The following is an 18,510-nucleotide window of genomic DNA, read 5'->3' as shown; positions in this document are numbered from 1 at the left end:
CAGAGGATGAGATGGTTGGATAGCATCATGGTCTCAATGGACATGAATTTGAGCAAACTCGGGGAGATAGACAAGGACAGAGGTGCTTGGCATGGTGCAGTCCATGGGGTTGCAAAGAACTGGACACGACTTAGTGACTGAACAACAGAGGGTTTTTAAGGCAGTGACACTATTTTGTGTGATACTAAAGTGATGAAACACTTCATTATATATTTGTCCAAATCGTTAGAATGTAACACCACCAGGAGTAAGCCTTAATGTGAACTGTGGATTTTGAGTGACAGTGAGGAGTTGATGTAGGTTTATCAATTGTAACAAATGAATCACTCTGTTGCAGAGGTCGATAATGGGGAATGCTATGCATGTGCAGGGGCAAGGGGCATATGTGAATTCTCTATACTTTCTGCTCAATTTTGCTATGAACCTGAAACTTTTAACAGTCTTTTTTTTTTTTAATGTAATGAGCTAGAGGAAAATTCATCATGCAGACTTCCTCAAAGGAGCCTCATTTTCGTATACGGGGAAAACTGTGAAAAGTGGATGAGATGGGGCCCACTGGGTTGAGGTCCCTACACTGGAGAGGGCCTGCCCCTCACCTAGGTGGAGGGTGTTCCTGTGGCGTGCCACCAGCACCACTCCAGCCCATCATTAAAGAGAAGGCGCCTGGTCCCCAGGACTAGGACACACAGTGTCCAGCACTCCCTGCTCTAGAACCAGCGTGTCAACTGCAGTTTCCAGCGTCCCACACTGGGACTGGCTGTCTGCTTGGAGAAGTCATCATACCTCCAAAGGCTCTTTCCATCCAAGCCACCTGAAAGAGAGAGCAGGGGATCAGGCTCTGGTGGCTTCCACTGGGCGTGCACTTGCCCGTGGAGGCAAAGTTGGGACTTGGGGTCGCAGCAGTGCCACCAGAAGAAAGAGGAAATAGATAATCCTTCAGTGCTTCTGAAACTTATTATTTTATTTATTTATTTATTTATTTATTTATTAGTTGGAGGCTAATTACTTCACAACATTTCAGTGGGTTTTGTCATACATTGATATGAATCAGCCATAGATTTACATGTATTCCCCATCCCGATCCCCCTCCCAGCTTCTGAAACTTAAAAAAGAAAGAAAGAAAGAAAAAGAAAGAGCTCATAGTGAGTATGCTTTATGCAAAAGTTTGTGGACAGGGCCGTAACACTGGAAGTGAGCTGGTGTGGGGGCAGCTGTCCTCCCCAGGAAGCAGCAGTTTGGGTCTCAAGACACTTTTCACTTCTAAAGCCTTTAGTATCCTCAATGATTTTTATCTGAATTACATTTATCAAGTTACCATATAAGAAATTAAAACTGAAAATTATCAAGTTACCATATAAGAAATTAAAACTGAAAAAAAATTTCTTAATAGTCCCACAAGGTAAGGTAGGGTAAACAGCAAAAATGTTAGTATGTAAAACTGAAAATTTTTTAATTATTCATTTCAAACTAAAAATTAACCAATTTCTTATTAACGTGAATACTATTTTGAGAAATTATTTTTCAAAACAAAAAAATTAGTGAATAGCATTTACATTTTTATCAGTCTCTTTACTCTCTGGCTTAAGATAACCAGATTCTCATTTTTGTCTCTGCAGTCCAAAACTGCAACAGTCAGCCCTCCACTATTGTTCCACAAGTGCAGATTCAACCAACCTCAGATCAAAAATAGTCAGGAAAAATAATCCCAGAAAGTTCCTAAAAGCAAATTTTGAGTGTGCTGACAATTTACATAGTATTTACATTGCATTAGGTATTACAAGTATGTATCATATGTATTATAAGTATTATAAGAGATGAGTTAAAGTGTATGAGATGATATACAAATGTTATATGCAAATGTTATGCTATTTTACATAAGGGACTTGAGCATCCAGTTTAGTAGCCTTAGGGTTCCTGGAACCAATTTTCTGCAGATATCAAGGGACAATCTTAATAATTTTTTTATGGTAATATAATTGTTCTACAATATCGTATTGGTTTCTGCTGTACATTGTGAATCAGCCATGCGTACACATACATCCCCACCCTCTTGAGCCTCCCTGCCACCACCAACCCCACCCCACCCTCCAAGGCCATCACAGAGCACCAAGCTGACCTCCCTGCGCTATGCCATGCAGCAGCTTCCCACCAGGTGTCTGTTTCACACATGGCCATGTATACATGTCAGTGCGACTCAATTCATTCCCACCTTTGCATTCCCCCTGCGTCCAGAAGTCCATTCTCTACATCTGCACCTCGATTTCTGTCTGCAATTAGGTTCATCAGTACCATTTTTCTAGATTCCATTATATATGCATTTAAATACAATATTTGTTTCTTTCTTACTTCACTCTATATGACAGGCTCTAGGTTCATCCACATCACTTCAACTGACTCAATATCATTCCTTTTAGTGGCTGAGTAATATTCCATTGTGGGCTTCCCTGATGCCTACAGTGGAGACACCGGTTTGTCTCCTGGGTTGGGAAGGTCCCCCAGAGAAGGAAATGGCAACCCATTCCACTATTCTTGCCTGGGAAATCCCATGGGCAGAGAAGCCTGGCTGGCTACAGTTCATGGGGTCATAAGAGAGTCAGACATGACTTAAGAGACTAAACAACAAATATTCCACTGGATTTATGTACCACAACTTCTGCATCCACTCATCTGATGGTGGACACGTAGGCTGCTTCCATGTCCTAGATATTTTAAATAGGGCTTCAATGAACATTGGAGTACATGTTTCTTTTTGAGTTATGGTTTTCTCAGGGTATAGGACAAGTCATATGGTATTTCTATGTTTAGCTTTAACACTTTCATTGTGCCTATGTTTAACATAAGCTAAATAAGATTATTATAAATTATATTATAGACATAATTATAAATTTAAGATTTATGATTATAAATTATAAATACAAATATTATAAATTATATCTGATGCAAATTTGTCAGCAAGAAAAGTTAACTTTTTAAATTAAAAAAAATTTATTCTTTAATTGGAGGAAAATTGTTTCACAATGTTTGGTTTCTGCCATATGTACAATACAATTCAGCCAAAAGTATACAGTTAGGTCCAGCTTTTTAAGGAACCTCCATGTTGCTCTCCACAGTGGTTGCACCAATTTATATTCCCACCAACAGTGCAGGAAGGGTCCCTTTTCTCCACACCCTCTCTAGCATTTATTGTTTGTAGATTTCTTGATGATGGCTATTCTGGCTGGAGGTGGTACCTCATTGTAGTTTTGATTTGCATTTCTCTAATAATGAGTCCCCTGCATTGGCAGGCAGATTCTTTACCAGTGATGTCGAGCATCTTTTCCTGTGTCTGTTGGCCATCTTCTTTGGAGAGAGATCTCTTTAGGTCTTCTGCCCATTTTTTGATTGGATTGCTTGTTTGATATTGAACTCCATAAGCTATTTGTATATTTTGGAAATTAATCCTTTGTTGCTTGTTTGCAACTATTTTCTCACATTCTGAAGGTTCTTTTCATCTTGTTTATGATTTCCTTTGCTGGGCAAAAGCTTTTAAGTTTAATTAGGTCTCAATTATTTTTGTTTTTATTTTCATTACTTTAGGAGGTGGATCAAAAAAGATCTTTCTGTGATCAATAAATTTGGTAAAGTTGCAGGATACAAAACTAACGCAGAGAAATCTCTCGCATTCCTATACACTTAACAATGAAAAAGAAGAAAGAGAAATTAAGTTAACAATCCCATTTACCACTGCAACAAAAAGAATAAAATATCCAGGAATAAATCTACCTAAGGGACAAAGGCCTGTACTCAGAAAACTATAAAGTACTGATGAAGGAAATCAAAGAGGACACAAGCAGATGGAAAAGTATACCATGTTCTTAGATTGGAAGAATCAATATAATGAAAATTAATATACTACCCAAAGCAATCTACAGATTCAATGCAACCCCTGTGAAATTACCTTCAAAGAATTAGAACAAAGAATTTTACAATTTGTAGGGAAATACAAAAGACTCTGAATAGCCAAAGTAATCTTGAGAAAGAAAAATGGCGCTGAAGGAATCAGGGCTCCCTGACTCCAGACTATACCACAAAACTAGTCATCAAAACAGTGTGGTACTGGCACAAAAACAGAAATACAGATCAAGTGAACAGGAGAAAGGGCCCAAAAATAAACTCATGAACCTATGGTCACCTAATCTATGACAAAGGAGGCAACAATATATATTGGAGAAAAGACAGCCTCTTCTAGTAAGTGGTGCTGGGAAATCTGGACAGCTACATGTAAAAGAATGAAATTAGAACATTCTCTAATACCATGTTGTTTAGTGGTTTTTTAGTCACTAAGTCATGTCCAACTCTTTTGCAACCCCATGGACTGTAGCCAGCCAGGCTCCTCTGTCCATGGATTTCTCAGGCAAGAATACTGAAGTGAGTTGCCATTTCCTTCTCCAGGGGATCTTCTCAACCCAGGGACTGAACCCATGTCTCCTGCAACCCCTAATACCATACATAAAAGTAAAATGGATTTTATAGTGTAAGAACCAACACTATAAAACTCTTGGAGGAAAACAGGAAAAACACCCATATAATGTCTTGACTGATGGATATGAAGAAAATTTGGCCTCATGCAGATATGTAGTTGAAAAAGAGGACTTTCTGGACACCTTGACAAGGACTCAGGCCTGAGTGCAGGCTGCACCTGTTCTTACTTGCTCTCCTACCCTGAGTCATCAGAAGGGCATGTGAAGCAGAGCCCTACCCAACCCCAGTCCAGAACCACACAGCCAAAACTAGCCCACCCAGATGCAGAGAGAGAGAAATAAGTGTTTATTAAAAAAAAAAAAAACAAAAAACCTTTATTTTTGGCTGCACTGGGTTCTTGTTGCTGCTCCGGCTTTTCTCTAGTTGTGGTGAGTGACAGCTGCTTCCTAGTTATGGTGCACGGGCTTATTTTGGTGGCGTCTCTTTTGTAGAGCACAGGGTCTAGGGCACATAAGCTTCAGCAGTAGTGGTGTACAGGCTTAGTTGCCCCCCAGCATGTGGAACCTTCCCAGACTAGGGATCGAACCCATGACTCCTGTATTAGCAGGCAGATTCTTAACCACTGGACCACCAGGGAAGTCCAATAAATTACTGTGTGCCACTGACTAACAACAAAAGGGATGGTGATTAAAACAAAAAATCTCACAGCTTATAGAAATTTTAATACAAGCTGAAAACTGTTATAACCAACTTGGTCAAGAATAATTGTCCATAAGAAAATTTCTCTTTGGATCTTTTAATGTAACACATTGGATCCCTGAGCAAAGTCTCCCAACATAAAACACTTACCTCTGGCCTCCATCTGGTACCGTTTACCCCAAGTTCCACTGCATCAAGCCTATCGACCAATCTTCCTACTGCAATCTCAGTCTTTCTCTCTGCAGAGCCTACTAGACATGTGATCCCATGATCCTGGAACAAGCAGCTCAAATCCTACCCCATGGCCGACGGGGCCATAAACACTCTCTTGCCCCCAGGCCTACGGGAACCACAGTTGCACAGGCAGACGGCATGGAGGACAGGAGAGGGTCTGGACCCCAGCCACTCCCCTAAACCTCGCCCGTCTCCTGATGATTTCTCCCTTTGTCACTGTAATGAGTCTGGTTCTGTAACCAAAAAAGTCTAATTAGACTGGAATCATTTTAACTAGTGCTGCATCAAACACTAATCTATATTTTGGTGGTAGTATATCCACCAGTGCTAGTTTTAACCATACATGAAAGATCAGCTTACAATTTTGTGACAAATGTTTTATTTATAGAGAATTAAAATTTAGGCATAAACATGACACAAACATTATATATAGTACTGTCCATGACAGAAGTTATGATACTGTTCACAGAAAGGACTTGGTTCAAGTTACACACCGCAAATGCTAGAATGTGCACCTGGGGAGGAGAGGGGAACTGATAGCCTTTTTGTTTTGGTTTGGTTTAAATAACTTCTGGATGCATTCAAGTAATACTGATCATTTAATGTTCAAAAAACTTTTAATAAACAAATTCCGAGTAAAATTAATTGAAATATTTATAATACGATTTCATTGTTACACAGTATTTCCAATGTACAATCAAGGCAATGCACAACATTTAAAAGGAAGGGGAAAATATCTATTGCACCCACAAGGAAAAAGGCTTTTTATTCATTTTCAGGGATGCTGCAATTCAGTATTCATGTTAAAACCTTTACGCACTTTAGTAAACACAAAGTCCTACATGTAATGCAGCATTGTGGGTTAGAAGACCCTTTTAACAAAGTTTCCAAGTGCAAGGCTAACTCTCCAATCAATATCCCACACACTAGAGGACTGACCCATCTCCTGGCACGCCCTGAACTCTGAACTGTAGCACTGCCGCCTCATTCAGTCTCGTGTGGTCTTGTGGGAGATGGCATTTGTCCACCTCAGTGTCCTGTTAAATAATCCTGTGTAGAATCTGAGGCAAATGAATCCACATCCTCGTTCTCCGAGTCGTCACTGCTGTCATCTGCAGCCGGCTCTCCTGTGAGGGCTATGCGAGCGTAATCATCTGTGTCTATTGACTTGCAAAAGTGGATGGCGTATTTCAGTTTCTCCTCCAGCACCTGCTTACAGGAATACCTGGGCAGCTTCAACAAGAAGAAGCATGTGTAGGATTCAGGAAGGAAATGGTCAGGTGGGTTGTATTTATCCAATACCTGTTAATGAAAAATGTTAAATAATCAGAGACCATGTACAAGGACAGGTAAAACTGCAATCTGTTTTATTACGTTCATTAGACTTGACTCTCATTCACAGACAGCATGATGTTTTTGGCTAAGAATAACAAAATATCAGAAAAAAATATCATCCAGTCAATTTTAGAAATAAAAAGCAGCAACTCATTAATTCTTAGAACTTTCAGTAAAAACAGCAATTGGTTACTGTGATTCCACCCCCAAGGGCTAGGAGGTAAACAGAGCCTGATTCTGACCAGTCAGAACTCAAGGCAGAACTCTCACCCTCAATCTGACAGGTGCTCTGATTTTTCTCAGTAAGCAGCATTATTTATTGATTCGCCTAATTCAACCAGAGAATCAGACAAATGCTTTGTTACATGATGGGTATGCTCAGAATCTAGAATATGCTGACTTAATAGCAGCATATTCTGGGGGTGGACAGATACATTTTTTAGAAGTAGGTAGTGGTACCCAACACCTGTAGTCATAAAATTCTGAGCTATCATATCAGAGGAGTTAAGTGTTTTTCATTTTGTTTCCAGAGGGTAGGAACACCATGTAACAGGAAAGAACTGTCTGTTTTCTCAGCTGCGGCAGAGCTCTGTGCGAGGGGCATGACTCTCAGCTGTTCCCAAAGGACATGCAGGAGCCACACCTGGATGACGAAGTCTCTGCCCCGGAAGTCGGCGATGGTCCTGGGCAGCCTTGTGCGGCCCCACACGAAGCGAAGGAAGAGGGAGCGCTCAGTGTTGGAGAAGGACTCCATCACCTCCCAGAACCACTGGATCAGGGGTGCAGAGGGCTCCACCCCCTTGTACGTTGCCACAGACTTTAAAAGGTGCAGAGGGATGTCTGGGCTGCCACACACCTGTGGAGGGACACACTTCACATCAGCACACCACAGCTTTCTACCAGGGCTGGTGTGGGGAGGGTCAGGTGAGGGAGGCTGGAGGGGAGGAGCGGGAGGCAGCGAACACTCGCTTCCTGAGCGTGTCTTACTTCACTGAAAAGGCGTGAGCAGATCTCAGACCTCCAAGAGAGAGGTTTAACTGAGAGGCTAACTGGTGGTGTTGATTCAGGGGATTACCACGAGAAGGGCGCTGCAGGGAAGCACAATGAAGGGGTGGGCATACCATCGTCTCCAATTCATATCCGGTGAACAGAGAGAGAAGAGGGACAGGCACGACTCGGGCCATCCCCTCACGAACGGCAGCTACCTGCTCATCAAATTCATGGAGTCTGAAAGAAAACATTCACTGTGCGTTTCATGCAGATCATGTTCTACTCATACCAAGTCTCATTACACGGACGAGCAAGGCGTGTGCTTTGTAGACAGAGTCTCAAAGCTTCTTGCGGACTGAGTTGTCTGACTGGCCCACAGAATTCTAACTCAAAAAATGAGCCACAGCTATACCCATTGCAAGACACAATTCTCAAACTTTCCCTCCTTCCCAGGAAGGAGACAGAATTAGACATGCAGAGTCAGAGAGTCAGGTCCCAAAACAGCCGAGCTAAGAACTTTCTGAGTGTCAATGCAGTATCCAAGGTCCTTGTGACTGGCAAGCTAGGGCGTGAGACCGATGAACACAGGTGGGCAATGCAGGATGCCTGCAACGACTGCCCTCAGCCAGAGTCCAGCAAGCCAAGCCCACCGAACACATGGAGCCTCATCCCAACGCCCAGCTCGGTGATTCTGGAGGACAAGGCTTCCAAAGACCACAGTAAGGGGACAGTGGGCAGAGACCACGGATGGCGCTGCCGGTCCACAATGCAGCAAACACAAGTGAATGGTAGTGCAAGGGCCACGTGGGGCGGAGACCATCCAAACACAGCCCCGCCCCAGCAAAGGCGGCACACAGAGGCCCTATGACTCTACCGGCACAGTCCAACAGGGGGCTTCTCACCCTGGCGTTCTAGCCAGAGCCAGGAATCTCAGGTGAGAATACTAAGTACTCTGACCCTGACCACAAAGTACGCTTGATGATTGTAGGCAGCAACTGCTAGAGCCAAGTCCATTAAATTTTACTTATGGAAAAAAGCTACCACCCAAGCAAACCATTTTCTGCTATTTTTGCTATTTATTGAGTTGAAGCTCTGGAAGGCAGACAATCACACACCTGTAGTTTATTGCGAGCCGGACGTACTCTGCGCGGTTGTCCAGAGTGATGTGCGTGTACTTGGAGCTCAGCTGGATGTCCTGGCCGCTAGCACTAGGCACTGTGAAGGGCAGGCTCATGGCCTCAAACTCCTCCGAGGTGGCTTCATTATCACGGATGTACATGAGTCCAGGGATAAAATCTTTATCGACCTTCCAGGGGAAGAAGGGAGTTCACCCATTAAGCCAGGGCTGCTCCTCCGCCCCAGACCCCAGTTCACATCCCACATACAGTTGCCGGGTCTCGATGTGCCTGGAGCCTGTGGCAAGGCTCCAAGTGCACTGCATGAGCCAGGAAATAAAGGGGGTGCAGCAGGGGAACATTTTCACCCATGGAGCTGTAACAAGGAAGTCCTTACAATCACTTGCTGAGTGATTATTGGTCAGAGGCGAGTCCCACCTGCTCTGAGGGAGCCACACCCTGGAGAGGCCCCAGGAGCCTCAACGGTCCCCAGCTGCCTGCCCACGTGCTCAGCTGTGCCACAGGAAAGACAGCAAGCTTTCTCATCTGACGAGACTGTACAAGAGGTGAAGCCCACAAAGCAGATATCAAGTTCTAGAAGCAGGCTGGCCTGAGCCCATACCGCCACTCTGCCACCAGATGGTCAGCAGACTGACCTTCCTGAGTGTGCTGGGACCTCAGGGCAGGCTGTGCCTCTGAACCAGACCGCAGGTCACCCCCACCATGCTCTGCACTGGACACACACTGAGTCCCATTTCTCTGTCCTCTCCCTCCTGGAGGTTACCTCGCTGAGGTCTGCAATGGTGAGGCTCATCCCAGCCAGCTGCTTCCAGACAGGCTCAGCAAGGTTCAGACTCAGGGGACTTCCAGTCCGAATGGCAATACCCAGTAACACACCTGCTCATTCAAAGCACAAAAGACAGGATGTACTTGGTACTGATGACAAAATATCTAGTCCATTCAACCACACAGTGGAGACGTACTCAGCCCTGGGGCCTCAGCGCCTTCTAAACCAATGCGACCCCGATTCACAGAGACTTAGGTCTGTCCTTGAAGCCTTATACCCTATGCTAAAACTCATTACTTGCTTCTGTTCCTATGGACTAAGTCTATAACTCTTCTGCTCTTTACACCAACAGTTGTAGCCACAGTGGCTAATCCTTGTTCCTTTGATGGCAAAGCAGACGGCCGGAGCTTCTCAAGGAAGCTGGATGCACTGCCATGAGTGAGGACGCAGACTCACCAGGAGGGCCCGGCCAAATGTAAGGACTCTCTAAGATGTGACCCCAAGTTTCGGATATGTTTAAGATGCAGAAACAGTATCTCAGATCTCCTGAGCAGCAAGGGCACCACCTGGTCCTCAGCACACAGCTGCTGGTGGCCCAGCTCCCCACGTTCCCGCAGCTGCACACTGAGGAAGCTAAAGGCAGGTATTTACAGCAGCCGCCACCGCTCCCCAGACAGAGCCGCCGTCACACGAGGCAGAGCGCACGGAGCCGCCCCGCACGAGAGGCCTACCCAAGAACCGGAACATGCTGGTGTGCACCGGCGCCCTGGCCGCTGGGCTCAACAGGTAGCAGTCCCGGTTGGCCCCCGACTCGTCCCTCCCATTGGGGGTTACGATCAGAAGCGGGGTGAGTCCATTCTGCAGCTCCTCACAGATCTCGGCTATGGACTCACTGTAGCCACCACCACAGTCATCCACAGATTCACCTAGGGAAAAGGGGGGTCAGCAGCTCACAGTCACTGACTGCATCAGAGCCCCCTGGGGAGCAGCTGGGGGCTCTCCCACTTCTCCTCTCACACCAACACCCCTCTACACACGCGAGCGCTCACCCACAAACTTGACCTTCCAGACGCGGTGTGGGAGGAGGAGGCTGTCAGGACTGAATGAGCTCATCTTAGCGCACATCTGCCCAAAGACCGACTTGGTCCCATCAGGACCTGCGAGGCCCCCTTTACTTCTTGAACGCTTGACCTAGAGACAGAAAGAAGGAAAATACATAACAAAGTCCATAGCAGAAAGCACATGGGTGCCATCTTCACAAGCTGACCAGCCTGAAACCTCTGCATCCAGAGCAACGCTCTGCAGCTGATCATCCCTCCTGCTACCCTCGCCTGCCTTGTCCTGGTCACAGTGGGGGTGAGGGTGGGGTCCCTCTACAGACAGCAGACAGCACTCAGATGCCTGGTGTCACCCCTACAACCTCGGGCCACTGTGAGCACCCATTAAACCCAAGTACAAGCACCTGAGCATGCCTGTGCAAACATGAAGGGCAGCTGGACCTCCCAGGACTCACCCCTGTCCGCGTCTCCTCACCCACACCTGCTGAGGACCCCAAAGACCAGCCTTGAGCGCCTCTCTCTCCCGCCCTTGACACAGGCTGCCTGTGAGACAGCGGTGGCCATCGGGCCAGGGCCCGCTCACTGGCACACACTGCACATCAGGATGGGAGGCGGCTACCGAGAGAGCACGGAACACAGGAAGGCTGTGAGCAGCTCAGGTGGGCAGTAACTGCAACCTGGTTTACACTCACACTGTATTTAACCTTACCCATCGTCTCCGTGAAGAGGAGGCAGGATACCTGAAAGCAGCCTCTGAGCAGACCACCAGCCCTGGGAGGGTCACATCAAGTGGCTCTGAGACCAAACCTGGATGCACCAGCTTGGCCAGAACAGAACCTTCCTTCCCTCCTTTCCTCACCTGCAGAGATTCTACTCAACCTTTGGGGTCACTGTGTCTCCCAGTATGATCACTTATCCCACCTGCGTTTCTCGTCATAAGCTATCCAGACTGATGCAAAAGTAGCTGTGGTTTTGCACTGTTGAAATTTGCCATTTGACACTGGAATACATTCTTAAATAAATGTGGTTATGTTATACATCATTTTAATGTGCATTTCTTGCTTTATGTTTTTTGCTAATGACTTATTACTTGCTGCTTATTTTATATTTATTTTAAACTATGGAAATGATGTTAGACCAAAAGCAAATTCAAGCGATTTTCTTATTCAAGTTCAAAATGGGTTGTAAAGCAGCAGAAACAACACATTTGGCCCAGGAACTGCTAACGAATGTACATCACAGTGGTTGTTCAAAAAGTTCTGCAAAGGAGACGAGCCCTGAAGATGAGGAGCATAGAGGCCGGCCATCGGAAGTTGACAACGACCAACTGAGAGCAATCATCAAAGCTGATCCTCTCATAACTACACAAAAAATTGCCCAAGAACTCAACATCAACCATTCTACGGTCATTTGGCATTTGAAGCAAATTGGAAAGGTGAAAATACTCAATAAGTGGGTGCCTTATGAGCTGATTGAAAATCAAAAAAATCGTCATTTTGAAGTGTCATCTTCTCTTACTCTATGCAACAACAACAAACTATTTCTCGATTGGATTGTGATGTGAGATGAAAAGTGGATCATGTGACAACCGGTGATGACCAGTTCAGTGGCTGGACCAACAAGCAGCTCCAAAGCACTTCCCAAAGCCAAACTTGCACCAAAAAAAAAGGATCATGGTCACTGTTTGGTGGTCTGCTGTTGGTCTGATCCACTACCACTTTCTGATTCCTGGAGAAACCATGACATCTGAGAACTACGCTCAGCAAGTGGATAAGATGCACTGAAAACTGCAACGCCTACAGCCAGCATTGGTCAACTGAATGGGCCCAATTCTCCGTGACAACGCCCAACCCTATGCTGCACAATGCTTCAAAAGTTGAACAAATTGGGCTAAGAAGTTCTGCCTCATCTGCCACATTCACCTGACCTCTCGCCAATTGATACCACTTCTTCAAGCATCTCAACAGCTTTGAGGGAAGAGAAAACACTTCCACAACCAGCAGAAGGCAGAAATTGCCTTCCAAGAGTCTGTCAAATCCTGAGGCATGGATTTTTATGCTACAGGAATAAACAAACTTATTTCTCATTGGCAAAAATGTGTTGATAGTAATGGTTCCTTTTCTGATTAATAAAGATGTGTGTGAGGGAGGGAGGTGGGAGGGGGGTTCAGGATGGGGAACACATGTACACCCATGGCTGATTCATGTCAATGTATGGCAAAAACCACTACAATATTGTAAAGTAATTAGCCTCCAACTAATAAAAAATAAATGGAAAAAAAAAATAAAATAAAAGGTAATAGCAGGAAAAAAAAAAGTGAAAGAGGAGAGTGAAAAAGTTGGCTTAAAGCTCAACATTCAGAAAACTAAAAAAAATAAAATAAAATAAAGATGTGTTTGAGTCTAGTTATTCAGGGTCTGAAACTGCAATTATTTTTGCACCAACCTAATAAGATGCCTCAACAGATCGGAACAAGCTCTCATTCAGTACTCAGTGGACTAAGTAACTCTGCAGCCTGAAGCTCAGGCTGTGCTTCAGAGTCACCCAGGAAGCTCAGTCTGAAGTGATGGCACAATGAGAAGTTAAGGAAAAATGATTCTGAAAATGTACTTTTACACTGACTCCTCTGGCGAAACTCTCATCATCCTTAACTTCTTTGTGAGTTCTCAGCTGAGTTTAACAGCTAATTTTCCTACTGCAGAAATTACCAGTCTTAAGACTAAAAGAACAATGACGATAATAATAACAACAGTTTCCTGTGGAGTGAGTTTCCCTACACGCCACACATTCAGCTGCACGTTCTCATATGTCATTTCACTTAGCCTCAGCAGCTCTCTAAGGCACACAATACCTGGGGGGAAAGTGAGCTACAGAAAGGAAGAGGATGTGTTCCTATGTGAGGGGAACACAGTGAGACACAGACTTGCTTCCCACCTGAAAGATACATCACCTCCATTTACAGTGCCAGTTAACACAGACTCAGCCGCTATGAAGGAACATGGCTATATGAATACAGCCAGGACACTGCAAGGACAGGGCTGTGTACCTGATATGTCTGAACAGCAGGAATATAGGTAGTTTTAACTGTCTTTAAATTTTCTAAATTTTTGGGAATGTGCTCATTTCCATAACTGCATTATCTATAATATAAATTTTTAATATACACTGATTTTTAGACCCTGTTACAAAACTAAATCAAATTCAAACAGAAATACCCTCCAAGAACACAGCCTACTTTTACTATCTCTAGGGCACTTTCAACATAAAGTAAGAAAACCTCTGCACAGGCATCCCCACAAAAGCTGCAGCCCTGGGAGAGCACGGAGAAGAGGCGACCCACACCACCTTTCTGGGTGAGTACTGGTGTCTGCATTCGCCTTGGACTTACAGACTGTTCCCTCCACCACTCTGCTCTATTTTATCTCCATCTTTGTGGAAGTTCTTCCTAATTTTAAGAGTGGGTATGAACCACTGAAGTGAAGGGAACCTGGCTCTGGCACCTGAGGGTCTCTGGGCAGCTGGAGTGGCTGCTCTGACATCAGGGAGCACTGTACGCTGCACTGAAGGTTATTTACATGCCTTTAAAAATGTATAATATCGAGTCTGTTTGCCCTCTTATCTGTTCAGACATGCACCCAACAGACTCGTAACTCGAAGTACCAGGGATATAAAGATGAGAAAGAGCGAGGCATCAGGGACACCATGACGGAACAATGTGCCTCGTGCAGACTCCAGGTTATCCAGGTGCCCAGACGACTGAGGCCCCTGGGCCTGGACACCCACACTGGGCAACTGGCCCCAACACGGTGCCTGTGCATGGCTGAGGCAAGCCTGAGATCCAAGAACACCCAACTGTCTGAATTAGATAATCTGTAGCCATCAGCTTTCTGCACTTATGAACTTTAGTATTTAAAACCTAATAAAGTAGAGCAAACCAAAATGATTCTCGAAGTAGGGAAATAAAAGCTTTCTCATTAATCAAGCTAAACAGCCCATTTGTTTGTGGAATGGGCTGACTGACCTCCAGCTTCACATTAAACACTATGACGTCAGTGAATTAATCACTTCCATCAGCATGGTCACACGTGTTCTCCAACAAAGGACAAGAGTTGTTGTCTTAATTAAAAATGCCCCCAAGAACAACTCTGGAAGAATTTCTAGTCATATAACCAGCATCAGGGTAAAAATCATGTGCTAACAAGAAGGTTCAGGAACAAAGCACTTGTTCTTCATGGCTCGCTTTTGCTCCAGAGGGGGGACCAATTTCATTTGCATGGTAAATGTCAAGCACACACAATGTCATCATTAGTGCCTTTTGTTTTAATTAATTCTTTTAATGTGACGCTTACATACATTCGGCAGCAGTATAAATCCAGAGATAGTCTCCTTTTCATTTCTTTGATTAGTACTGTGATGCAAAGTCTTAGTATTAGTGATTCTGGCCTATTAAAGTGACAAAGTAAGCCATCAGAACTGGGGAGGGTGTGAGGCTGGTGTGAAGAGGAAATCTGCTCTGCATCTCAGAACCTAACCCAAGTGGGAGACTGAAGACACACACAGAGCTAGAGCCACACCAGCCGGCCCTGCTGTATCCCAGAAAAGCAGGCCCAACTTTCCAGCCCACAGCAGAGAAATCAGCATGTGCGGCTGGTTGGCATAAACAATCCCACAGCACCAGGGCACAGGACAGAGATCTGGGTGCTTACAATGCATTAAGGGGAACAGAGAGCAAGTTACCAAAGTCTAGTTCAGGTTATAACATACCCCCCAAACATTAGCAGCAACTGTCAACGTGTGGTGGAAATATGGGTCATTTTCACTTTTTCCTTTTTGCTTAACTGGATTTGTGCTCCCAGGTTATCTGAAATAAGCTTTTCTTCTTCATGTTATAAAGAAGACCATTTACATGGCCACCTGGCAGTCTCAGCAACACAGGCCATCCCACACACATGGCACCTTGCTCTCTAACCAAGGGCACAAGAGGAGTCTTGCTGTGAGTACTTGCCGCAGGCTGCAGGGACACAACTCACAACCATGAAACCATCGCATCTGTGCAGAGAGAACCATCTCCATTTTGTTACCTGGATGCGGTTCAACTCCACCACAGGGCCGTGCTGGCGATCTCGCACCATAGTGGCTTGTACTACTTTCCGGAAAGCTGCTTCCTAAAACACGCAAAACAAAATTTAGACTGTTATACAGAAAGTATCACCCATAGATATTTCACGTCATAAAACCCCCTTTTTCAGGTCTGAGGTGGCCCAGGGGATTAGCCTGGCATCAATACACAAGTCCATGCAGAGGCTCAGGCAGCCAGCAGGGCCAGTGCTTGGCAGCACGCCCGCCCCGCCTGCCATCCGGGGGCAGGCGGCGCCCAACGTGCACTGCACACAGAGGGGTCAGGGCCAGAGCCTGAGGCGCACCTGCTCTAACTCAGGTCTCAGGCCAGGCTCAGGGCTAACGAGAAACCTGAGGCCTCCCAGCCAAACTACAGGTCCAGTACTGGCAGGACTGAGGCACCAACGATACCTCAGCACCGCTGCTCTGAAAGAGACACCAGACACAAAGTAGCTGCAGGGGCAGGGAGCCTAGGGGGCTGGGCCAGGGCTGCGGTAGGGACGGGGAGACCAGTGAGCGAGGGGACGCGTTGGCACCACGCGCTGAAAGAAGCCTGGGGAAAACCCAGGGTGAAGACGACGCGCAAAGGGAGCAGGTCCCCACTTCACCTAGGGAGGAGCATGCCTGTGTGGACCCAAGCATACGGAGAGATCGTGTGGTGGTGTGCACGTGTCTGAGGATGGGACCAGGCTCCAGAGACCCTCAAAGGAGACAGGGTCCCTGGCAGACACGGGTCGCCACAAGTGGACCCCTGTGTTCTTTTCTGGAGAAAGGGTGACTGGGAGAGAAGTAGAGGGGAGGGCACACTGCTCTGAAGTCGGAGCCCCAGAACTCCCACCTATGAAGGAGGCAAGGGCAGAGGGGCTCCCATTTGCACAAAGGGGTCCACAGACACAGGAGACTGCGGAGTAAGCCCCTCCCCACACAATCTTGCACACCGACCAGCTACCTTTGCCCTCACCCTTCCTGACCGCTGCTCTCCCCCTGCTCCGGGCAAGCGTTCCCTTCCCCACAGAGCAGCCCCACCTAGTCCCACCCTCCTAAAATGCACTCTCTTCTGGGCTCTGCTGACTCCACAGTCACCAACAAAACCTACTCCCCAAAACTCCCAGCAGAAGCAATCCTTTCTAACTAGGACCAAAATAGAGGCTGATACTCTGTTGCAGAGAGAAACTTTCAGCCTCCCTGAGGCCCCCACTCCCCACTCAGTTGCAGGAGACTCACACACCGTATGAAATGTGCTGCCTCTCTTTGCTCTCCCCTACAAGGAGAAGCTTTCTCCCTTTTATTGCGTATTATCACCTCCACTCTGAGGAATTAAAGTAACGGTGAAAGGAATCAATTTGGCATTTTTATTACTGAAAAAGGGTTGAAGCAAAGTTTCAAATTTGATTTTACCTGTCCACAATTTTTTCCTGCTCCCCATCATCAGATAAATTTTTCCATTACCACAATCCCCATCATTGTCTACATGTCTCTAAGCCACACATAAAAATAAAATGTGTGCACCAGTCATTTTTGGCTAGGAACTTTAGGAAATAAAGCTAATCCTGAAAAATAATCTGTTTAGACAGTACTCCAAAACATCTAAATTTTATTATCATTAAAAACCCTATACGTCAGAGAATCAGAATCCTAAGGACAAGGATTCCTCCATCTAAGCTCCATGCTTCCCCCTGTATCCTGCTCACCACACAACAACTGAGCCTCTTCTAGGCCATCCTGCCAAGATGCTTGCCAGAAACTTGATGACTTCAGATATTTCAACTCTAGACAGCTCAAATTATTACAAATGTCAGTGGGTCAAATCTGTCTGACAACTTTCAGAAGCCCTCATTCCTGATTCTTTTCACAGTCTGATAAATTACCTTCAACCAGGAATTTCTACATATCCTAGTATAATACTTCTATCTAAGCAATCTATAACTTCTGGGTCCTCTGCTAGACATACCTGGAGAAGAAATTATCTCATTTTTTTCCTTCCTGCTGCCAGTAGGAATTTGCCATAAAGCCTCAAGTCCAGGACAGCAGAGAGCACTGTAAGAATGGAAGCTTAGTTTTGCCAACCCCCTCCTGAGGGGTGGGGTAGCGGTAAAGAGATTATCATAGCACCTAACCATTTTTAATATAAGCTCCAAAAAAGAAGGGATTTTTGTCTGACTGTCACTAATGCATTCTAAGAACCCAGGACAGAACCTGGTACATAGTCGGTGCTCTGTGAACATTTGCTAAATCAGCTGTTTTCAGCACATTTCTGGTTTAGAAATTTTTGTTGGATTAAAACTTACTCAGGATAACAATATCACCTACAGTAAAGATTGTTACCAAAGCAGTACCTTTCCCTGGGATATCAGAATTCCTCGAAGAGTGTCAAACCCCACAGATGGCCCAAGTCCAGTTTCATCGAGAGAGCCTTCAAGGTCAAACATGGGGATGCAAGGGCAAAAGAGCTCTGAGATGTGATGCAGTAGCAGCAGCCGGTTCCTCAGGGCTATGATAGGGATTTCCTGTAAATGATTGTACTCCATGGGAACCTGAAAGATGGAAACTTGTTATGTCAATTTAGGTGTCAAATGTATAGTTAAGCCACAGTATAGTAGATGGATTGAAAATGTTCTTGAAAACAAAGAAGCACTATGACTTCTGAGTTTGGTTTGAAAAATCTTGCTGTTTTAAAAATAATATTCTGGCCATTTTGCCTGAGCCAAGAAAT

At 45.3% G+C, this 18,510-nt stretch overlaps 1 protein-coding gene across 5 annotated transcripts in view; it reads right to left on the bottom strand.

Moving 5' to 3' along the window:
* Nucleotides 1–5,756: 5,756 nt before the first annotated feature.
* HERC2 (HECT and RLD domain containing E3 ubiquitin protein ligase 2) overlaps nt 5,757–18,510 on the bottom strand; it is a 240,063-nt gene continuing 227,309 nt past the window's right edge. For all 5 annotated transcript variants that reach the window (XM_043488204.1, XM_043488205.1, XM_043488207.1 and 2 more), the window contains 9 exons: nt 18,134–18,331; nt 15,761–15,844; nt 10,671–10,812; nt 10,353–10,547; nt 9,619–9,731; nt 8,835–9,025; nt 7,851–7,956; nt 7,373–7,585; nt 5,757–6,696 (listed from right to left, as the gene is read on the bottom strand). In XM_043488204.1, the coding sequence (XP_043344139.1) occupies nt 6,424–6,696; nt 7,373–7,585; nt 7,851–7,956; nt 8,835–9,025; nt 9,619–9,731; nt 10,353–10,547; nt 10,671–10,812; nt 15,761–15,844; nt 18,134–18,331 (1,515 nt within the window). In that variant the 3' untranslated portion in view covers nt 5,757–6,423. The remainder of the gene's footprint in view (nt 6,697–7,372; nt 7,586–7,850; nt 7,957–8,834; nt 9,026–9,618; nt 9,732–10,352; nt 10,548–10,670; nt 10,813–15,760; nt 15,845–18,133; nt 18,332–18,510) is intronic.

Source organism: Cervus canadensis, chromosome 15 (assembly GCF_019320065.1).
Source record: "Cervus canadensis isolate Bull #8, Minnesota chromosome 15, ASM1932006v1, whole genome shotgun sequence".
In the NCBI taxonomy this organism is placed as follows: domain Eukaryota; kingdom Metazoa; phylum Chordata; class Mammalia; order Artiodactyla; family Cervidae; genus Cervus; species Cervus canadensis.
This window is presented reverse-complemented; position numbering and strand designations above follow the sequence as displayed.